The sequence below is a fragment of the Symphalangus syndactylus genome, chromosome 22, assembly GCF_028878055.3.
Source record: "Symphalangus syndactylus isolate Jambi chromosome 22, NHGRI_mSymSyn1-v2.1_pri, whole genome shotgun sequence".
Lineage (NCBI taxonomy): Eukaryota > Metazoa > Chordata > Mammalia > Primates > Hylobatidae > Symphalangus > Symphalangus syndactylus.
In genome coordinates this window covers 61,855,428-61,879,763 of record NC_072444.2, presented here as the reverse complement: position 1 = coordinate 61,879,763, position 24,336 = coordinate 61,855,428, and the positions used below count along the sequence as shown (strand labels likewise).

The 24,336-nt window shown below is 36.0% G+C and overlaps 1 protein-coding gene across 1 annotated transcript in view; it reads right to left on the bottom strand.

The window, feature by feature from the left end:
- The window catches only part of THSD7B (thrombospondin type 1 domain containing 7B), a 1,279,053-nt gene that overhangs the window by 596,071 nt on the left and 658,646 nt on the right, over positions 1-24,336 (bottom strand). Inside the window, exon 9 of the mRNA XM_063631314.1 lies at positions 9,486-10,296. Within this exon, the coding sequence (XP_063487384.1) occupies positions 9,486-10,296 (811 nt within the window). The remainder of the gene's footprint in view (positions 1-9,485; positions 10,297-24,336) is intronic.

The following is a 24,336-nucleotide window of genomic DNA, read 5'->3' as shown; positions in this document are numbered from 1 at the left end:
TAATAATGGCTAAGAATTTTCCAAAATTTATGGCAGACACCAAATCATAGATCCCAGTAGCTCAAGGAAAATCAAGCAAGGTAAATACCAAAAATATCCACGCCCAAGCATACCATATTTGAATTGCAGAACATTAAAGACAAAGAAAAAAATTCTTTCAAGAAGCCAGAGGGGGGAAAACACACCCTACCTATAGAGAAGGAAGGATAGAGTTACATTAGACTTCTGCTCACAAACTATGCAAGCAAGAAGATCATGTGCTATTGAAAGTAAAAACCTGGCCAGGTGCAGTGGCTCACGCCTGTAATCTCAGCACTTTGGGAGGCTGAGGTGGGCATATTATTTGAGATCAGGAGTTCGAGACCAGCCTGACCAACATGGTGAAACCCCATCTCTAATAAAAATACAAAAAAATTAGCCAGGCGTGGTGGCACATGCCTGTAGTCCCAGCTACTCAGAAGGCTGAGGCAGGAGACCTTGAACCTGGGAGACAGAAGTTGCAGTGAGCTGAGATCATGCCACCACACTCCAGCCTGGGAGACAGAGCCAGACTCCATTTCAAAAAAAAAAAAAAAAAAGTAAAAACTGACCAATCCAAATTCTATATCCAATGAAATTATACTTCAAAAATAAAGGAGAAATAAAGATTTTCTCATACAAAAATTGAGGAACAGACTTGCTTTGAAAAAAATGTTTTAAAAAAAGCTTCAGAGAGGAGGAAAATTATATAGGTTAGAAACTCAGATCTACAAAAACAAAAACTGACAACTGGAGAAGGAATTAAGGAAAATAAAATGTCATTTATTTTTCATATGCAAATTGATCTAACAAATAATCTGTTCAAATAATAGCAACAATGTATTTGGTGATTATAGGTTATAAATATGTGAAATAAATTCCAGCTATGATGTAAGGGATGGGAGAGGGCAATTCAGAATACTCTATTATAGGATACTTATGCTGCCTGTGAAGTTTATATAGTGTTATTTGAAAGTGGGCTTTGGTTAGTTGTAAATGTACATTGCAAATTCTAAGAAAACCACTAAAAAATGTTTAAGATATGTATAACTGATATGCTAAGAAAGAAGAAAAAATCAAACAACATAAAATGTTCCATTAAAATCAGAGAGGACAGAGGAAGAGAGGAAATAAATAAATGAAATGAAAACTGAAAGCCTTTCCTCTAAGATCTTGAAAACAACAAGGATGCCCACTGCCACTACTACTATTTAACATAGTACTGAAAGTCCTAGAGCAATCACACAAGAGAAAAAAATAAAGGACAAATGAATTGGAAAGGAAGAAGTTAAATTATCCTTGTTTGCAGATAACATAATCTTATATTTGGAAAAACTGAAAAAATCCACAAAAATTATTAAAACTGATAAATTCAGTAAAGTTACAGGATACAAAATCAACATATAAAAATCAGTAGCATTTTATATGACAACAGCTAACAATCTTAAAAAGAAATAAAAAAGTAATCCCACTTACAATTGCTACAAATAAAATACATAGGAATAAACTTAACCAAATAAGTGAAAGATCTCTACAATGAAAACTATAAAACACCAAAGCAGAAAATTGAAGAGGGCACAAAAAATGGAAAAATAATCCTTATTCATGGATTGAAAGAGTCAATATTGTTAAAATGTCTCTATTACCCGAAGTAATCTATAGATTTAGTGCAATCCCTATGGAAATATCAATGATGTTTTTCACAGAAATAGCAAAAACAGTCCTAAGACTCATATGGAACCATAAAAGACCCAGAATAGGCAAAGCTATCCCGAAGAAACAACAACAACCAAAACTGGAGGAATCACATTACCTGACTTCAAATTATACTACAGAACTATAGTAAACAAAACAGTATGGTACTGCCATAAAAGCAGACATACACACCATTGGAACAGAATTGAGAACCCAGAAATAAACCCATACATCTACAATGAATTCATTTTTGACAAAGGTATCAAAAACATACACTGAGGAAAGGACAGTCTCTTCAGTAAACTGTGCTGGGAAAACTGGATATCTCTATGCAGAAGAATGAAACTAGACCCCTATGTCTCACCATACAAAAAAAATCAAATAAAAATTAAAGAATTAAACCCAAGACCTCAAACTATGAAACGACTGCAAAAAAACACTGAGGAAACTCTTCAAGACATTGAAATGGGCAAAGATTCTTAAGTAATACCCTACAAACACAGGTAATCAAAGAGAAAATGGACAAATTATATCACATCAAGTTAAAAAGCCTCTGCACAGAAAAGCAAATAATCAACAAACTGATGAGAAAATCCACAGGATAAGAGAAATTTTTTGCAAACTACCAGTCTAACAAGGGATTAATAATGATATTACATAAGAAGCTCAAACAACTCAATAGGAAAAAATATAATAACACAATTTAAAAATGAGCAAAAGGTCTTAATAGACATTTCTCAAAAGAATACATAGAAATGACAAACAGGCATATGAAAAGGTGCTCAGCATCACTGATCATCAGAGAAATGCAAATCAAAATTAAAATGAAATATCATTTCATCCAGTTAAAATAAGTTTTATACAAATGACAAGCAATAACAAATGCTGGCGAGGATGTGGAGAAAAGGGAATCACTATACACTGTTCGTTGGAACATAATATAACCACTATGGAGAACAGTTTAGAGGCTCCTCGAAAAACTAAAAATAGAGCTACCACACTATCTAGCAATCCCACTGCTACGGACACAAAAGAAAGAAAATCAGTACATAAAAGAGATAGCTGCACTCCCATACTGACTGTAGCACTATCCACAATAGTCAAGATTTGGAAGCAACCCAAGTGTCCATCAACAAATGAATGAAGAAAATGTGGTACATATACACAATGGAGTACTAGTCAGCTATAAAAAACAATGGGATCCTGTCATTTGCACCAACATGGATGGAACGGGAAGTCATTATGTTAAGTTAAATAGCCAGGCACAGAAAGACAAGCTTTGCATTTTCTCACTTATCTGTGACAACTAAAAATTAAAACAACTGACCTCATGGAGCTAGACTAGAGGCTGGTTTCCAGAGGCTGGGAAGAGTAGTGGTAATTGGGGGAAATGAAGATTAATGGGTACACAGTAACAGTTAGAAAAAATGAATACAACCTAGTATTTGCTAGCAAAACAGAGTGATATGGCAAAAAATAATTTAACTGTACATTTTAAAATAGCTAAGAGTATAATTGGATTGTTTATAACACAAAGGATAAATGCTTGAGGTGATAAATACTCCATTTACCCTGATATGATTACAATGCATTGCATGCTTGTATCAAAATATCTCATGTAACCCATAAATATATACACCTACTATGCACCTACGAAACCTAAAAATTAAACAAAAAATAAAATTAAAAAGGAGCAAAGAACAAGAACAATAAATGAAAAATAATGACCACAGTAAATATTAGTACAATTGTATTGATGCTCACTTTAAGCATAAATGGTCTAAATACACTAATTAAAAGACAGAGTGGATAATAAACAGCATCCAATTATATGTTATCTACAAGACAGATGAATACACTTTTTGTCAGTAAGCATAGATATACTATGCTAGCATTAATCAAAAACAGTTGGAGTAGGTATCATAATTCCAGACAATGGAGAATTTACAGCAAAGAAAATTGTCAGGGATTAAGTGGGGGTGGGCATTACATAATAATAAACAGATTATTTCTCCAATAAGATACAGAAATCATTAATATGTATTATCTAACAACAGAGTGTCAAAATCTATGAGGCAAAGTCTGTTATAACTGCAAATAGACAAATTTTATATTGTTTTTGGAGACTTCACCACTCCTCTCTAGTAATCGACAGATCCATCAGGAATAACATCAGTAAGAACATAGTTGAACTGAACAGCACCATCAATCAACTGGAAATAATTGACATCTATAGAATATTTTATCAACTACAGCAGAGTACACACATTCTTCTCGAGTTCACATAAAATATTCAAGATAGGCCATATTTCTGGGCCATGAAACACACCTTAACAAATCTAAAAGAATAGAAATCATACAACATATGCTCCCAGGACACAATGGAATTAAACTAAAATTAATAACAAAATAGAAAACCCCAAAATATATGGAGATTAAACAAGACACTCTTAAATAACACATGGATCAAGAAAATCTCAAGAGAAATGCAAAAAGATTTAGAACTACATGAAAATAATGCAAATTATCAAAATTTGTGGAACAAAGAGAAAGAGCTTGAGGAAATTGAATGCATCTAATAGTAAAGAAGAGAGATCTCAAATGAATAACCTAAGTTTCCACCTTAGGAAACTAGAAAAAGAAGAGCAATTAAATCTAAAGTAAGCAGAAGAAAAGAAATATTAAAATCAGAGCCAAAATCAATGAAATTAGAAAAAAAAATCAATAGAAAAAATCAACAAAACCAAAAGTTGGTGTTTTGAAAGCACTGATAAAATTAATGAACCTCTAGCCAGGTTAGGAAAAAAAAGAGAGGACACAAATTATTAATACTGGAAACAGAAGAAGGGTAATCATTAATAATACCATAGCTATTAAAAGGAAAAAAGGATATTATGAACAACTCTATGTCCCTAAATTTGATAATCTAGATGAAATGAGCCAATTCCCTGAAAGACAACATCTAGCAAAACACACAGAGAAATCAATGATATGAATAGTCCTAAATCTGTTAAAGAAATTAAACCAGTATTTAGTAACTTTCCAAATCAGAAAGCATGAGGTCCAGAGGGTTCACTACCAAACATTCAAGAAAAAATTATAGCAATTCTCAACAATTTATTTCAGAAAATGAAAGCACAGAAACTACTTTCCAATTCATTCAACGAGGGCAGCATTACCCTAACACCACAACAAAGACACTACAAGTGAGGACAGCAAAGATCAACATTTCTCATAAACATACATGAAATAATTCTCAATAAAATACTAGCAAGTCAAATCCAACACTATATAAAAGGAATTTATGTCGCAACTAAGTGGTATTTATTCCACATATACAAGGCTGGTTCAACATTTGAAAATCAATTAATGTAATCCATAACATAAACAGGCTAATGAACAAAATCATATAATCAGATTTATAGATGCAGAAAAAGTATTTAACAAAATCTAATGCTTATTATAAGGAAAATTCTCAGAAAACTAAGAATAAAGGGGAACTTCCTTGACTTGATCAAAAACACCTACAAAAAAACCTATAGTTAACAGAACACTTAATAGTGAGAGCAAAGATTTCTTTCCCAGTACAAAAAAAAGAATGTCCTTTCTCATCATTCCTATACAACATTGCACTGGAAGTATTGGCTAATGAAGACAAGAAAATAAAATAAACAAAACATATTCAGATCGGAAAGAAAGCAATAATCTTTCTTTCTTTCTTTCTTTTCAGATGACATGCTTATTTATGTAGGTAATCCCAAAAAATCAACAACTACAGCAATGAAAATCTCTGAATAATAAGTGACTATAACAAAGTTGCAGGACACAAGGTTAATATAAAAAGTTAACTGTTTCCTTGTTATACCAGCAATGCACAATTGGAATATGAAATTAAAAACACAATACCATTTATGTTAGCACCAAAAAAGGTAAATTAATATAAATCTGACACAATATGTACAAGATATATTTTTTAAAAAACTCTCCAAAACCCTGACAAAATAAACAAGATTTAAATAAATGGAGAGATATCCTACGTACCAGAATAGGATGACTCAGTACTATCAAGATATTAGTTCTTCCTAAATTGATCTTACATTATATGCAATCCCAATCAATATCTTGGAAAGTTATTTTGTGGATATCAAAAAGTAGTTCTAAAGTTTATATGAAAAAGCAAAAGATTCGGAGCAGCCAACACATAGGAAGAAAAAAGTTAGGAAAACTGACACTTCTCTGCTTTACGATTTACTATAAAACTACATTACTCATAACATTGTGTTACCAACAAATAATAGATAGCAAAATAGAATAAAAGTTGAAGGCATAGAATAGACTCATACCAACAGCCAACTGATCTTTGTCAAAAAAGCACAGGCAACTCAATAGACAAAAGATATTCTTTACAATAAATGGTGCTGGAACAACTGAACATATAATAATCTTTTAAAAAAAGAATGCAGACATAGAACCTATACCTTTCACCAAAAAACCTCAAAATGAATCATAGACCTAAATATAATAAACAAAATTATGCAACTCATAGAAGAAAATATAAGAGAAAAATTTAGTTGGCTTTGGGTTTAGTGATATTCTTAAACACAACACCAAAAAAAGATCCTTGAAAAAATATTGAGAAGTTGGACTTCATTAAAATTAAAAATATTTTCTCTGTGAACAACACCATCAAGAAAATGAAAACACAAATCATAGACTATCAAAAATACTTGCAAAACACACATCTGATAAAGGACTGGTATCCAAAATATACAAATAACTCTTAAAATTCAACAATAAGAAAACAAACAACTCAATTGAAAAATACACAAAACATCTGAATAGACACCTTATCAAAGAATATATACAGATGGCAAGCAAGTGTATGAAAAGATGTTCAGCATCACATGTCATTAAGGAATTGCAATTTAAAACAATGAGATACAATTACACACCTATTTGAATGGCAAAACTCCAAAACACTGTCAACAAATGCCAGTGATGCGACAAAATAGAACTTCCACTAATTGCTGGTGGCAATGCAAAGTGGCACAGCCATTCTGGAAGACAGCTGGGCAGTTTCTTACAAAACTAAACATACTCTTGCTATACCATACAGCAATTGCACTACTTGATATTAGCCCAAATGACTTGAAAACCTATGTTCACAAAAAAATACACACATAAACTTTTATAGCAGCTTCATTCCAAATTGCCAAAACTTGATAGCAACCAACATGTACTTCAACAGGTGAATGAATAAACTATAGTACCACAAAATGGAATATTATTCAGTGATAAAAATAAACTACCTAGTCACAAACAGACATGGAGCAAACTTAAATGCCTATTGCAAAGTGAAATAAGTCAACCAGAAAAAGCTACATACACAATTCTAACCATATAACATTTTTTAAAAAGGCAACACTATGGTGACAGTCAGTAAAATGATCAGCAGTTGGGGTTCTCAAGGAGAGAGGGAAGGATCAGTAAATAGAGCACAAGGGATATTTAGGGGAGTAAAACTATTCTGTACAATACTGTAATGGTGGATCCATGTCATTATTCATTTGTCAAACCCACAGAATGTACAATACAAAGGGTGAATCCTAATGTATAGTCTATGTAATAGTAATGTATCAATATTAGCTCATCAATTGTAACAAATGCACCTGCTGCACGTTGAATTGTGTTCCTCCAAAATTCAAATGTTGAAACTCTAACCTCCATTTTGAATATGGGAACTTTCTAATGTAATCAGGTCAAGAGAGTGGAGCCCTCATGATGGGATTAGTGCCCTTATGAGAAGAGACATAGAGTGCTCTCTTTTTTTCTCTCTCTCCCCCACCATGTGAAGACACAGCAAGAAGATGGCCATCTTTAAGCCAAGAAGACAACCTCCATCAAGAACTAAATCAAGACACACCTTGAATTTGGACTTTCCAGCCTCCAGAACTGTGGAAATAAATTTCTCATTTAAATTCCCAAACTATGGTATTTATTTTTATAACAGTTAGTCTTAGGCAATTCAAGCTGCTATAACAAAGTACCAGAAGCTGAATGGCTTAAAAAACAACAGAAATCTATTTCTCATAGTTCTAGAGGCTGGAAGTCTGAGACCAGGGTACCACCATAGTCACATTCTGGTGGGGTCTCTCTTCTGGCTTGCAGACTGCTGACTTCATATTGTATCCTCAAATGGCAGAAAGAGAGAGAGAGGAAGCTCTCATGACGCACTAATCCCATCTATGAGAACTGCATCATCAGGACATAATTACCTCCCAAAGGCCCTATGCCTCCTAAAAACATTACACTCAAGGTTAGAATTTCAATACATAAATTTGGGGAGGGTAACACAATTTGAACTGTATTATATACTCAATGTTTGTGTATGTAACTATGAAATGTTTGTTTATGAAACTATCACAGGAATGCAAGATGCTAATAATAGGAAAAAACTACATGTTGGAGACAGGGAATATACAGGAACTCTCAGTACTTTCACTCATTTTTTCTGAAAACTTAAAAATTGATCTGAAAAATTAAGTCTATTTAAAAAAGAAAAACATTGCAAAAATGCGCAAACAAAATGAAAAGATTCTATGTAATGCTCACTTCAGCAATACAGTATGGAATAGTAAGAAAACAATGTATTTACACAACCCCACACACATTCAAACAAATTGCATGAATCATTTGCTTAATCTGGACTTCAAAGAAGTAGGCAATAAAAAGCTGCAAATCACTCTTCAATGGACTTGCCAATTTCATATGGCATAAATCAGAATGAAGCATCAAGGATAAAATATACTCATTTGTGAAGTCAAATGGAAAAAAAACAATCATCACATTACTTTGTTCATAAACAACAGTGGTAGTCTTCTGGGCATCTCCTGGTCAGCTGTGGATCCCAAGAAGGCAGCAACTGATGAGAATGATTAATTCTAAAGACATGCATTATGTTGTTTGGTAATTTAAGTACTGTTGAAAGGCATCTTAACTTGGAAGAAACTTAGTAATACACCAATGCTTCATTTAAGACCCTCTGGGGGAAAATTAAACAAATACTACTTTCAATATATTTCTGTGAGTTTATGTCATGATGTTTTAGACTACAATTTAAAACAAAACAAGCATAAATTTGAAACCTAAGCTGTTGCTTTTAATAGTTTATTTCTTCTCCAGCAGGTCATTCTAATTACTGCTTGTGCAAGTTAACATCTTTATCAAAATAATGACAAAGAAAGCACTCTTGGAACAACTTTTTGGTATTATTGTTAGTATAAAAAACGTACAACACAGATGTCAAAGAATGTTGATAATAGTGAAAACGAAAGTAAACAAATAAAAACAAAAATAATATTTTAAAGGACAAATGTTCTGAAAAACAAAAATATTTACATAATTAATATCCCAAATTTGAAATTGAATTTGAATTTTTATCATTATGAGAAGCCCCTTAGTCTTCTATTACTGTAGTAATGGCAGATCTATTTTTATACTAGTTACTGTCTTGATATCAAGTGTGGAAATATATGACTTATCCTATATTGCACTACTAATCACACAAGAATGCTAGAATACTGCTTGGTCTAAACTATACAATTTCGAAAACCTCCCAGTGAAATTAAAAATTTCTTACATGAAACTTCTAAAAACCCAAATTATAAACCTCATTGTCATTTTCCCTTTGTAGAAAATCATAAAGAAGCTTTATAAAATTGTACTATAAAATATTTTAGGTGAATCAAATACAAGCATCAAAGGTCTCCTACCTTAACACAGCATTTTGTCCATCACTTCTTGTACACGAAACCTGCCGGGTTTGATAACCTATCTCTATTGCCCAAGACTTTGAATGATGATGTGCTTTGTAACTTTGATGTTTAAAGGTGACTCGCTCATTTGAATCAGAGTTAAAATCCAGAACAGTTCTTCCACTTGGATTAATTTCTTTAAGATGAGGCAGTCTGCATTTACTCCATGGTCCAACCTTAAGGCTAAATGTATATTCCTCTTCCCCAAGAGGACAGGAAATGGGAGCATCACAGGCTCTTGACTCAGTCAGATTTGGACATTGCAAACCACCAAAGAGAGGGGGAGCTATGACCACGCGAGTTCTGTGCTGCAATTTCTTCCCACATCGCTTGCTACAGTTGGACCATGGTAAGAACTCAGATACCACACAATCCCGGGGACAAGGAATGAGGCAAGCTTGTTCTGCAGGAGGCTGATGGGCAAAGTGTTCGCATATTTCATTTGCAACCATAGTTCGGTTCAACTTCTGAATGCAGTGCACCGTCCGGTGCTGCAGTCCATGCTGAGCTGTCACACACTCTGCAGTCCGAGGCTTGACTTCACTATGAGCGTAAGGAACAAGCACACAGTGGTGCCAGTCAGAAACCTCCCACTGAAAGAGGTCACTGTGCCAGTCACAGACTCGGAAACAACTTCTTTCCTTTGGAGGCCTGTTGCTCTCACCACAGTTAGACAGGTGACTTGTCCACCCGTCAACATGAAAACACCACACTGCCCGACTCTGGACTCCTCCCGGACCACAGTCTCCTGTACACCTTCCCCAGGGACCTACAGGCAGAAAAACAAGGATGTTAATTACTCAGAGATTACATTCAGCAATTCACAGGTAAGTAGAAGTCAATTAACACTTTCCAACACAAGCAGTATGAAATTAGGAATTTTGGTGGAACAGAGACAATATAATTTAGTGGTTCAGAATGTGGACACTCTTGTTGAAATAAGCATTCCATCAGTAATGTAAACTTGGATGAATTATTTCAACTTTCTAAGCCTTAGAAAGTTCCTCACCTATATAAGGTAGAAGATAATAAAAGCACTGACTTGTAGAATTGTTCTGAAGATAAATGATATAATGTGTCAAGTAGACAATACAAATTTAATAAATGATTGGTACCATTATAACTACTATGTTCCAAAGCCTACACATCTAACTCAATATTAATACTTTCCACTGAGGTGGTGTTTCATCTAAAAGAAAAGCCCTAAAGCCAGGATTTTAATAAAGTAGAATTTTTCACATTTCCAGTCCTTCAGCTCAAACTCTAAGAAGCTCAGAAGAGAGATATGTTTAACATCATAAGTTGCCAAAGTATCCTATTTTCATTTTCAAAATAATTGTCCTCAGTTCTGGTTAGTACTTGCAGAGTGAATTGCATGAAAATAACAATGGGGTGCAGGGGAAAGGTAAGTTAATAAGAGAAGCAGCAGCACTGAATTGTCTGTGGAAATTCTGCCCCTAGAATCCCTGAAGTGTACTCATTTTGATTTCTGATGGGTACTGACTCCACGTAAAGTTTCCAACATTAGCATGTAATATGCCAGATCTTTTAATTAACTAATTCACTTGTGTAGGAAAGAGTCCAAGAAGTGGACAGATGAGGGAGCTGCCCATTGATGTTTATCATATTTTTTTGCATCTGATCTACAGACATACCAGCAGGCCTTATACAGAAAGTTGATATCTTTTCACAAGGACAGTAAGTAATAACATTTTGTGTCAACAACAATGAAAAAATAGTTTCTTCCCTTTCATTTTATTTAAATATGTAATCTGAACCTGTTGGTTGGAGTGTAAATTAATTCAACCATCGTGAAAGACAGTGTGGTGATTCCTCGGGGATCTAGAACCAGAAATACCATTCAACCCAGCAATCTCATTACCGGGTATATACCCAAAGGATTATAAATCATTCTACTATAAGGACACATGCACACGTATGTTTATTGCAGCACTATTCACAATAGCAAAGACTTGGAACCAACCCAAATCCCCATCAATTATAGACTGGATAAAGAAAATGTGGCACATGTACACCATGGAATACTATGCAGCCATAAAAAAGAATGAGTTCATGTCCTTCACAGGGACATGGATGAAGCTGGAAACCATCATCCTCAGCAAACAAACACAGGAACAGAAAACCAAACACTGCATGTTCTCACTCATAAGTGGGAGTTGAACAATGAGAACACACGGACACAGGGAGGGGAATATCACACACCAGGGCCTGTCGGGGTGTGGGGGGCAAGGGTGGGGAGAGCACTAAGACAAATACCTAATGCATGCGGGGCTTAAAACCTAGATGATGGGTTGACAGGTGCAGCAAACCACCATGGCACATGTATACCTGTGTAACAAACCTGCATGTTCAGCACATGTATCCCAGAACTTAAAAAAAAAAAAAAAAAAAAAGTTCTATCAGCTTAACTAGGTACCTTTGTCCCTGTATCAGGACTGTGATGATCACAAGGCACTTCAGACCCTAAGAGGCATATGAACTTACACAAGCTCTCTCTTTTTCCTTGAATCTGACCGGCTGCCCCAAATGATGTTTAATTACTCCATGAAAAATATTTTCATTAGCATCCACTACATTTGTACAAATAGTGGACATGTACGTAGTCACATGCATTTAGGAAGAAACATACACATCCCCAGAAAAGCAGGTTATCTGCATTGGGGCCACACACTAAAATGAGGATCTGTCACTTTAGTAGGACAAAAGGGTCTGGTTCTAATGCACCTGGTCATCTCGGTTCTTCCTCACATCCCTGTTCTAGCCATATACACCTGGCATTCTTGGCAATAGCGTGTCGGGTTACAGTGTCAATGCCTTCTGCCACTTCGTGAGAGAGATTAACATAGAAAACATACTAGAGACTTCTCTTGCTGAAACAGGACAGGTTTCACCGGAGCAGGTCAACTTTCATTACCAAAATGCCCCTGAGTTTGCCCACTACCTTCTTCCAGTCTGCTGTCCCAGCACAGACTGCTCATAGTATAGAGAACACACATTGAAAACGGCGATCTTAGCACAGGCTGACTTAATCAGCCACCCACAATTCTGGTGACGTAGATTACTCACAGTTTTTTACTTTGCAAATTGAGATGTTTCTTGTTACTTGAAAGTGACTGGGAGGCTTTCTCTGTCCTAATGTTCTAGAGAAGTTTCAGTTTAAGTGTTCTATCCATTGTCCATCATGTCAGACTATTCATATAAATTTTTATTATTGCCCCGAAATTCCCACAGTTACTCAGTAAAGGAATATTTGAAAATATATACAAACACAGCAAACTTTAAAATCTAAAATTAGTCTTGAATGATATAAAACAGTTGTTGGATAAAATTAAAGGAAATTTTTTTTTTTGTAGAGCACTGTGGATTTTTAAGTAATGGCTGTGAGTTTATCTCTATTTGATTAGGTATTAAGCATACACAATTTTCCCCTCAGGATTTTTTTTTGCATGGATTAATGAAAGTAAGATCAGAAAAGTTGGACCTATTTCTGATCAATCTTCAAAAGTTAATATTACACTTAATTCATTTAGAATATCTGGCCAAGTAACTCTTGTCTTTACTTTTAAAGCATTTGACTATGACATTCTCTTGTTATTTTTTTTATTATAAATTCTCCACTTTCAAAATAAGCTATCTCTTTTTTGGTTATTTGAAATCATTACTATTTTAAACTTTAGAAATATTATTCTTCCCTTAGATTTCATCTCCTCTTTCTTTACAGAATTTTTCCAAATAATTGCTTAGCCTTTTGGCTAAGATCAAACGAAGAATTTTATCAAGCAGCAAAATTTTTTCTATATCATTGGAGAAAGAAAGTATAACTATTAAGTAATTAAAATTGCTATCACTGAAGACGTTTCTTAGCTTAGCCATGATCTCCTATTTGGATATGAATTAATCCAAAATTAACTCACATCCAATATTAACTCTAAAAATTATCCAAAGGAATATTAAGCTATATTAATTTTAGATATGAGTTAATTCAATATTATGTTATATATGTTAACATTCCTTTGGGTATGAGTAGAACAGGTAATGAAGGCAGTATGTAAACAACTACTCCCCACTCCTTTGCCTAGAAATTTAGGATAGTGGCTCTTGTGAGGTAAGACACATGCATGTTAATAAACCTTGGTCAGGACATTTAGAAAGGCAGAGTCAAACTAGAATTGTTCCTCCTTATATTAAGGCAAATTTTGAAGACAACCAAAAAACATGTAAATAACAAGCAAATGCAAACTGAATTGTGTACACATGGAATAAATGAAAAACAAATTACAAACAAGACATATGAGATGAAGATAAGACCTTTCAGCAATTGACCTATAGCCATTTGCCGTTCTCAGGCATGGAGAGAAAATGTGCTCCATGATTTATTCAGTTGTATTTGGCTATGAACTTTCAATACATACAGGAGTGAAAATCACACAGCCCTGAGGGGTTTTGCCATTTCAAAAAAACATGAATATTGAAGTAAAATGTGACTGGCAGTTTGAGAAATCTTATTTCTCTTGTCCAAGTTCATAAATAGAATAAATAATTAAAAATGTAAGCAGTTACATGAAGAAAGAAGAATATTACCTTTAAATTCACCATATACAAAAAACCTTGCTTTTATTACAAAATATATATGTATTATATATTAGGCACTATTCACAAATAATCTAAAGAAATACATAAGAAACCATGTTTTTAAATGTCAAGAATTTTTATATGCCTAGTGAACAAAAACAGACACCAAGTAACAAAAATAAAACAAAATTTAGAACAATTTAAGTATTAAAAGTTTGACTACTGATGTAATGTAGCTCTAAACTATTAGTAAAACTCATGCTGGTTGCTTTGTCAGAAAATACTTCTGTTTCCCAGAGCTAACTAGATCTATAGGAGCAAGCCAGAAGTTGAGAGTCAGCCCTGGAGGCAGGCTCACTGATGGAAACAGGAAGGGATGAGAGTTTCCAAGTCTATATTTATAAATCAATCATGATCATCAATAACTTCCACTAGCAGAGGATGCACAAAGCCACTCAATACTTTCTAAACTAGCAATGAAAACCTGCTCATCAGATGTATCCATTACTGAGTTACGCATCAGATAATACTAAAAAAAGAAAATACACAAACATATGAGAATTTAAATAAGAGGAAACTTAAGCTCTGTTGCATTTCATTAAAAAATTCAATTTGCACTTTTTGCAACAACAAAAAAATTTCAGTTATATCAAAATCATTAAAAAAATAAAAAACATTCATGGTACATTCATGGCCTGAATATGTGTGCTAAAGTATTCCCATAAATCTCATTAGAAAAATTCAACAGCAAAAGTTGAAAGCTAACATATACAACTTCATTTTCACACACTTAAAGATTTACTTGCAAAGGCAGTTCACGATTCCATAGCAGACTACCGCAGAGGATTTGAATGGAATATTTATACCTCAAGTAAGCGTAAGCTTTGTTGCTAATGTTCCCAGCTCTTTCTGTATGATTCTGTTTTTGTTTGGCACTAATAGCACATTGTAAATCCATTTCATCTTTGTGGACAGATGCCTCTGACTGAAAAGCAAAATGTCTCTGTTACTTACTTCTGATTACAAATTATTAGTCGCCAGTGTCTAGAACATCCATTAGAAGTAGCTCAAGAGCAAAGCAGATTAGACATATATTTGAACCACTCATCAGCTAATGCAAACATCACAGAGGCAGAAAACCACCTTTTAAAAATTGTTTATCAATATTTCTGGTTTGAATGCTACATTCTAAAAATTCTAAAGCCTAAAAAAGACTCTCAAACCTCATATATTTCACAGCAATCTGACACAAGTAGGTCTTTAGGATCACTAAAACCTACATCCTGCTAACCTCCTAGAATGTAGGAGTGGCAAGGGAATCTTACAGCCCAGAGTTTTTTCAGGAAAAAGTAAAGCCTAGACAAATTCATTGAATTGCCCAAGGTCACACAATCATTTGGAGCAAAAATGGGGCTGACAATTTTATTTACACACACCCAATCCAATGATTTGTAACTCTATATCACACTGGTTTCTATGAGAACAGTTCTAAGACTGCAAGGGAAGAATAAGGGCTCCATAAATGTTGCAATCTAAGGTGTGGGTGAGGGAAGAGAGGCTGAAAAATCTCAGCATTAACAAGCAATTTGTTGTTTGTGTTATACAAGTTTATAATGTAATTTCCACTTGTTAATTCTGGTTTTTGGCCTCTGTGACTGTCTGTCACCTGGAGCAGATAGTTGCTCCCAGGGTCCCTTCACTATCTGTTATGTGAAATGAGATCCTTCCTGCCTTTGCTTGAGAACATCAGCCAAACTACCGCTCAAGTACATCCAGCAAGATTCAGGGGTTTAGCACAGGAACGAACCCTCAGACACTGATCAGAAATGATGTGTCCCTAGAATAACAATTACAATAACAGTAATAGGCATGGTTTATTATTTTTTGTTTTTGTTTTTTTGAACCCCTACTATCATCTTCCCAATACCATATGTGCCTTATTCAAATTGTTCTGCTTTGCAATTGAGGACATCAATGCATGAGATCAAAGAACCTGCACAAGGTAAACAGCTCAGGTGCCCTCTCCAGTTCTATCTTATTCTAAACCTCTTCCACAACAATTGCAATTTAATTATTTGTAGCAATGATACCCCTTGATCAAATGGGGCTTGCAAAGCCATTGGGTAAAATATATTTAGAAGGGAGTCTGATTCGAGTGCAGCTGGTGTGTGGGGCCGAAGGCCCCGCCACCGGTCTCCTGCCGAAAGCCCCTGCCCCTGTCTCTGTCCAGCTCAATGGCCTGGTTCGAGCAATGGCCTCAAAACTCTTGGGGCTCTGCTACCTGTCAAAAGATATTTATGAGGTGTTTTCATCCCATAAATATGGCTTCAGTCAACTTTGACTTTACTTACAATAAATTCTTCAGCTAAGCCCTTTGGATTCCCTGGAGAGGTGGAAGAAAATCATTTACTTGGCTGTTTTGCATCAGTTAAATGGAAATGGCAATAAAGAGTAAGCCAGACACAGAGACCAGCTGAATCCCACAAAATGTTCTCCTGAAGGACTTTCTCCTTGAGCTTACAGAAAGCCTAGGCATTGATTTCACTCAAGAGGACCAGATATCTGTTAGCCTTATACTACACAGAAAGCAAACTAGAAGATGTTCTCGGGAGGCTGAAAATTTTAAGCTGCGTCCCTGATCAAAAAAATGAGAATAAAGTTCTGTTTACCCAGTGAATGATCAATACATGTTGAACTTGATAAAGGAGGCTTTCTTTTGTCTACTAGAGGTCAAGGCAAGGCAGTAACATTGGGACTATGCACACAAGCTTTAAAAATACGTAAAACAAAAGGGCAGGGAGCATGCAAACATTTCATTTACCATTAAGCAACTCAAGAATTAATTTTGCCTGAGATAAAAATTGCACAAGAGCATACCCAAGACAATATTTTCCCTAACTTCAAGAATCAACAACTGTAACAGATACATGGAGTATATCTGTACCTGAACCCATATCTCTTTCTAGTAGCAGATATTCATATGATATACAAGTGAGAACAAAGTACTGGCTGCATTTTGGTGGACAGAACATTTAGTGAATCTCACTTTTTTCAAAGGAATAATTTTTTGTTCTGAAACAGCAATTTTAGGACTATGTGAGACTCTTTGTAAAATAATTTTCAAGCTAGCATTTAGAAAAAATCTAAGAAACAGCAGTAACATTGTAACTGAGTAGTTTACTTTCAAAATGCATTATAAAACTTTTTTCTTTTCTCCTTTCTTCCCAGTCCAACCATATAACCATGAAACAAACTGTTCTCACTCATAAGTGGGAATTGAACAATGAGAACACATGGGCACAGGGACGGGAACATCACACACCAGGGCCTGTTGGGGGGTGGGGGGCAAGGGGAGGGATAGCATTAGGAGAAATACCTAATGTAGATGACAGGTTGATGAGTGCAGCAAACCACCATGGCACGTGTATACCTGTGTAACAAACCTGAACGTTCTGCACGTGTATCCCAGAACTTAAAGTATAATAAAAAAATAAAAAACTGTAGAGACCTTCTTCCTTAGTCTTAAAATATAGTCTTGAGACACTCTGAAACTCCACTCCCTTCCCTTTCTCACCATCTACTCCTTTGCCCTATGAACATTTATCTAGCTGTGTGCTTGTTATCTAATTATATGTTTACTTACAAGTTCCAGAGGCTAATCTTCAAACAGACCAAGCCTGGAGACTTAGCTGCAAAATTCCAGAGATTACCTCAAAGCAACAACCTGGCATTGTTGAAATGATGCCAGCCGCACTCCTGGTGGACCACGGCTTGAGATGGCCACTGGAACAAGACACGTGGACCTTGTATTCAGCACCCCTCCCGCATGGCTCCCATTCTAAGTTCCCTTTTTAGCTCCTCTTCCTAGTTTAAAATTAGAAGCAGTTTCTGGAGGCATAAGCCAGTCACTTCTCCAAAGCTAGCTTTAGAAATAAAGTCACTTTCCTTTCACTGCGCTTCATCCTCGTTAATGGCTTTTCAAACAGTGAGCACCTGAGCCTGTGCTCGGTTACAACATGTCATAATCACAATATTGTTTTCTATCGAGAATCATCTAAAACACCTATATACCCAGTAGAGTCAAATGGGTATGCTGAAGACTTTCAGGAAGATTTACAAAGATCAGATTCAATCACCCACCAGCTCTGTCTCCTAAACATTATTTCAATCTGCCCCAGTTTCTTCATCCCATTCCACCACCACCTGCAACCTTGGTGCAGACCATTGCTTTCTCTTGCATGGATGAAAGGAGTATCCTCCCATTCCGCCTTCAAAAATCCACTGCTGCACCCCACTCCACCCCTGCTATCAATTCCTTTTCCCTATTGTGGTCCTACATCTTTTAATAATTCAAATTCCTACCACTTTGGGTGCAGCATGTCATCTGTATATCATTTTCATGTGAAAAGCTCATCAACAGCTTCCTGTTCCTTTCAAAATAAAGAAAAACAATATTATTAACATAACATACAAGTGCCTGCTTGATCAGGCCCATCGTACTCCTTTAGTGTCCCGATTTCCTGGCCCAGCCACCTCCACTCACTGCTCTCTCATCACATTGGCCACCATTTGGTTCCCCTAATAAGCCAAGCTCCTTCCAATACTTGGGCGGCCATATGGACTGTCTTTTTTTTTTTTTTGAGACGTAGTTTCACTCTTGTCACCCAGGCTGGAATGCAGTGACGTGATCTTCGCTCACTGCAAACTCTGCCTCCCAGGTTCAAACGATTCTCCTGCCTCAGCCTGCCGAGTAGCTGGAATTACAAGTGCCCGCCACCATGCCCAGCTAGTTTTTGTATTTTTAGTAGAGACGGGGTTTCGCCATGTTGGCCAGGCAGGTCTCAAACTCTCAACCTCAGGTGATCTGCCCGCCTTGCCTTCCCAAAGTGCTGGGATTACAGTCATAAGCCGCCACACCCGGCTGGGTCTCTTAAACCAAATTACACGCACTGCCTGCTACAGCCCAGTAACATTAATTCCCACTCACCCTTTAGATCTCAAGGCATATCTGTAGAGAACTCTTCCCTCTGCTCTGACAGTACTTTATTCTCCTACAAAGCATTCACTCTTGCAATTACAAATCTAATTGTAGAATTCACTGTTTAATAGTTGTCTCTCTCACTTGACTCTAAACTCCATGAAGGTAGAAACATTTTCATCCTATTCACTACTCTATTCCCTGTACTAGCCCGGCACTAGGCATACAGTTAGGGTCTAATTAATATTGCACATTACTGAAGCTAGAACAAGTAGCATCATAGGAAGCAGAGTCATGTCCAAGTGTAGTTAGGTGTAATGTCAACACTAGAAACTCACAACATCAACGGGTTGATGATTTTTCCAAAATGAAAAAAAAAAGTTGAAGAGAAAAAGTCTCTTCTCTGTGTTTCCTTAGTTTAAGGAACCTGTATTCTATTGGGTACCTAATAATGGTGCCCAACAGAATTTTTAAATACTGTTTTTTCACAAGTCCTTTTGCAATGCCTGTTATTCTTTGTTGCAACTCTATAGACCCCTTCTTCCCAGTCTCCATAAAGCCCATGGAATTTAGCGATGGGGTGCCCAGTCTTCTCAAGGCTAGCATGGTAATGTACTAAAGCACCCAAGACTACAGAAATACCCTTGACCTTAAGTATAGCTCTAATGAGAATGATGCGGGAATCTCACTCAACAAGTAAAATACTATTATCTTTTTTCTTGAAGGATGTAAATAAATGAGAATTGCATATCAGATTCTATTATACCGGCTTACTATAGTAGTTTCTACTTATCTGTGGCTTCACTTTTTGTGGTTTTAGTTACCTATGGTCAACTGCAGTTCCCAAATACTAAATGGAAAATTCCAGAGATAAACAATTAATAAGTTTTGAATAATATGATGAGGTCTCACTTTGTCCTGCTTCTGTTTCTGCCTGGGGATGTGAATCCTTCCTTTGTCAGGTGTATCCACACTGCAGATGCTGCCTCCTCACTAGTCACTTAGCAGCCCTCTGGGTTATAAGATTGAATGTTGCAGTATGGCAGTGCTTGTGTGCAAGTAATCCTTACTTTACTCATAATGGCCTCAAAGTGCAAGAGTAGTGATGCTGGAAATTCAGATACACCAAAGAGGAGACATAAAGTGTTAGCTTTAAGTGAAAAGGTGAAAGTTCTAGATTTAATAAGGAGAAAAAAGAAACAAGTCATATGCTGAGGTTATTAAGACCTACCATAAGAATGAATCTTCTACCTGTGAAATTATGAAGAAGGAAAAAGAAATTCATCCTAGTTTTGCTGTTGCACCTCAAACTGCAAAAGTTACAACCACAGCACATGATAAGTACTGAGTTGGAAAAGGTGTTAAATTTTTAGGTGGAAGACAGGAAGAGAAACATGTTGCCATTGATGGCAATGTGTTGCACCAGAAAGCATTAAGCCCATAAGGAAGACTTCAACAAGGGATCCCCTGAAACAAGTGACACCAAGCCACTTGCTGCAAGTACAGGATAGTGACATGGATTCAGGAATTCAGAAGGTCAGTGGTAGCCTAACACTATGTCACAATGCCTACGCCATTCACCTCCCTTCATATCATCACACAGTCATTTTATCCTTGTTAATTTTAGGATCCATATCATCACAAGAAGAAAGATGAGTACAGTATGAGACATTCTGAGAGAGAGAAAAAGAGTGACCACTTTCACATAGATTTTATTATAATATTATTACTATAATTGATCTGTTTTATTATGGTTGTTATTAATCTTGTTGTGCCTAATTTAGAAATTAAACTTTATCATAGGTATGTATATAGGAAAAAACATAATATGTACAGGGCTCTGTACTAGTCACAGTTTCAAGTGTCTACTGGAGGTCCTGGAACACATGCCCCAGGAACAAAGGCGGACTTTTGTGCAAGAAAACCTAAAAAGTGCTGGGAGATGGAATTATCATGGTGGTCACAGGTTCATCATAGTAACCGCAGCATCAATATATCCAGTACTACCCTGGATGCTTTACAGCAAACATGTCATGCAGTCCTCAAAGCAGCCTTACAAAGAGACTAATTTTAAAAAGAATTCCTGGATGCCTTAAATTCCCTGGATATCTTCAGAAAAACTGGCAGAATAAATGAAAAGGGGGTGAATGTAATCTTTTTAGAGACTGTTGATATGATTACATTCTCAGATATCCAGGAAAATAGATCTAAGAAGGAGTGAGTCAGGAGGAGCTGTGCTTCAAGGCTATTAATGTGGACCACTCCTCTGCCTGAAGAGGAAGCAGGAGAAGCTGAGAAAAACCCCAGAAGCAGCGAGAAAGCTGTCAGGATACAGGTTCCCGACTAAAACCTGGAAGATTCTCAAGAAAATGTCTTCATGCTCACACCCTAGAGGAGCTTGGAGCGAGGTTATTGTTCTGAAGGGTACAGACTGGGTCAGAAACCTAGTACTTACTTTCAGTTTGGGGTTAAAGGATGGGAGAAATGTAAGAAGTAGGTTTTGTTTATAGAAACAGAAAGATTTATTAAGAGAAGGTGGAAGACATTTTTGAAATATCAACTTACACAATTGTTTCCTTCCACCTAACATTTCTCTTTTCCCCCTTTCCCCTTTTAAACGAGTAATCAGTGGCCCATGCTCATGTTCTCAGAGGAGAGATGTGATAGAGCAAAACGTCAACACAGTCCAACAAGCCTCTGGGGTTTCTGTGCCAGCTTCCTAGGCCATTATGTAGGTTACCTGGGGTATTTCTGAGGTAAGGAGTCTCTGCCCCTGCCACACACCTCCTGCCTCAAAAGATACATATAATTAAAAGCTTCCTCTCTGCTCTTCTCCTCCTTGGAGCAAAACTGATAAGAACAGAGATTCAATGTCAGTGAGAGACCCTTTACCTTGCTTCCCCAGAGAATGAATGGCTGCCTACGGTGACCAGGCAGAGCAGGCCGAGGTCACTGAGAAACACCTGGGACTCAAGTTGAGCACACTGGAAAAGTACCATAAAGAACCAAGCATGGTGCAGAAGTTCTAGAGAGAGTCTCCAGCCAGCCTATCAGGAAGAAGAGCCCTCTAAGCAGTGACCAGTTTCAACTGACTGACAGCTGAAGAATGGTGAACTTTTCAGAGGAAATAATTAGGGACCCTGGTGGTAAGAAGGGCTCAACATAAATAATCAAAGTAAGTTAAAAAAAAATGATATTCCTTGCACACCTAATTTGTTTGGCTGAGAGGGACACCCACTGTAATAATCACCATCACACATAATAATTAAAGAAAATCAGAGATGTACTGCAATAATAAATACATCCCCAACCAGCCCAGGGGCTGACAGCCTCATGGGACATGCAAACCTTCGCTCAATAGTACACTGAGAAAATCTATCCTCATTACCCTTTCCGAGCTGGGCGAGCACACAGCAACGGCCTGCAGCCTGTGTCAACTCTTTTTAGCCCCTGCATTATTGGAATTTCCCAGAGTGCTTTGTGAGAATTCAGCTTACAAAGAAAGTGAATTGAAGAAATGTCATTTGAATTACGGAGGGGCTTTACAATTACATAATGAAAATAATAATTATAAGGGTTCATTAATCACTTGTTAGGGTCAATGTTAGCTCAGGCTATTAAAAAGAAAATGCTGAGTTTTAAAAGTTCCTGGGGACAAGGGAGTACTATGCTGTCCCCTGTCTTTCCTAGATTAATCATCTCATCTAATTCCAACTGAAGATAACATTATTACTTAGGATTTTCCAAAATGCTTTAAGTGGAACCACTGTACCCTGAGTTTAGTAAGAAAGGAGGATCCCCGTTATTAAATAAATTTGGGAATGATGCAGGGTTAAACAAAGTTAAAAGTTTTCATTTTTAAAGGACTCCTCCAGGCTTTTAATACATAATGTGAATCCTCAAGAATTTATCCCTAGTGTGCGAAGGGTCACAAACTTCTTTCCTGGAGGAAACAAACTGTTTCCTGGAGGAAAAAAAGAGAGAGAGAGAAATATTTTGCATGCACGATACTTTCTTATTATTAGGTTAGATGAGGTAGTTGATCATTTTTTTTAACCTCAATGATTATAAATAACATGGAAACATTTTTATAATTTCAATTTTAGGATTCACATCTCATAAGTTCAGGTTAAAATCCAATTTCCCATCCAAAGGCTAGCACTTACGTCCTTTACAGGATGTGAACACCTAAAACCACAAAACAATGAACACATCAGTAAAAGTCTGAGATCTGCCACATGTTCACAAGGAATAAGCGTGGAGGTAAAACACAAGGCAGAGATCAGCATGTTTCAGTGGTGTCAGCAGAGCAATTGTCAAAGCCCTGAGACATGAGATCAGATCCCATAGAAGAGTGACAAGGCTTAATGTTGTAAAGCCACAAACTAATTCAGAACAATCATTGAACATGTGCCTAATTTACAGACCATGAAAAGGCCCTACCTACAGGACATGCTCTCTAAGTTCAGATTTCCTACGTCCTTTCAAACATACCTTGTGCTGTGCTGGGGTTTTACTTCAGGATATGACATGATGTACTTTATTGGCCACACATTAGCGAATTATAGCAATATAGTCATTGCTTCCAATTTTAGAACACAGCATTATTGACTCTGTATGCTATGCCAAGAACATTACATGAATCCAGTATTATATTAACAATACATAAGAAACAGAATTGGCTTATATATTAATATAATCATAACATATTATGTTATATTAAATACATATTATATAATATTACATAATATATTACATATATTTAAGCCAATTCTGTTTCTTATGTATGTTTTTATTATATATGCATTATATATTTTATATATAAATATATGTGTGATATGACATTCTATTATAAACTATATTAGATATAATATAAATGCATGTATGCATTCCTCTGTGTGCACATACATTCATATTAATATATATGTATGTTGCCAATTGATTCTATTATAGTATTCTTAGTATATTTTGTTAGTATACTTTAATAGCCACATCTAATATGTATTACCTCAATGACCAAAATTACTGCTTATCTGCACCCCTTATGCTCATCCCATCATCAACAACCTCAAGGAGACTTCTGCCTCTTTTCCTTCTATGCAAACAAATGTGTGACTATCCCCTTGAATTCAAACCGGAAAGTACTGATATCCAACAGTCAAAGAATTTTAGTTTTTTCTCCATGCAGAGACCACATAAAAATTGATTAAACACACAACAATATTTCTGAACCATCCA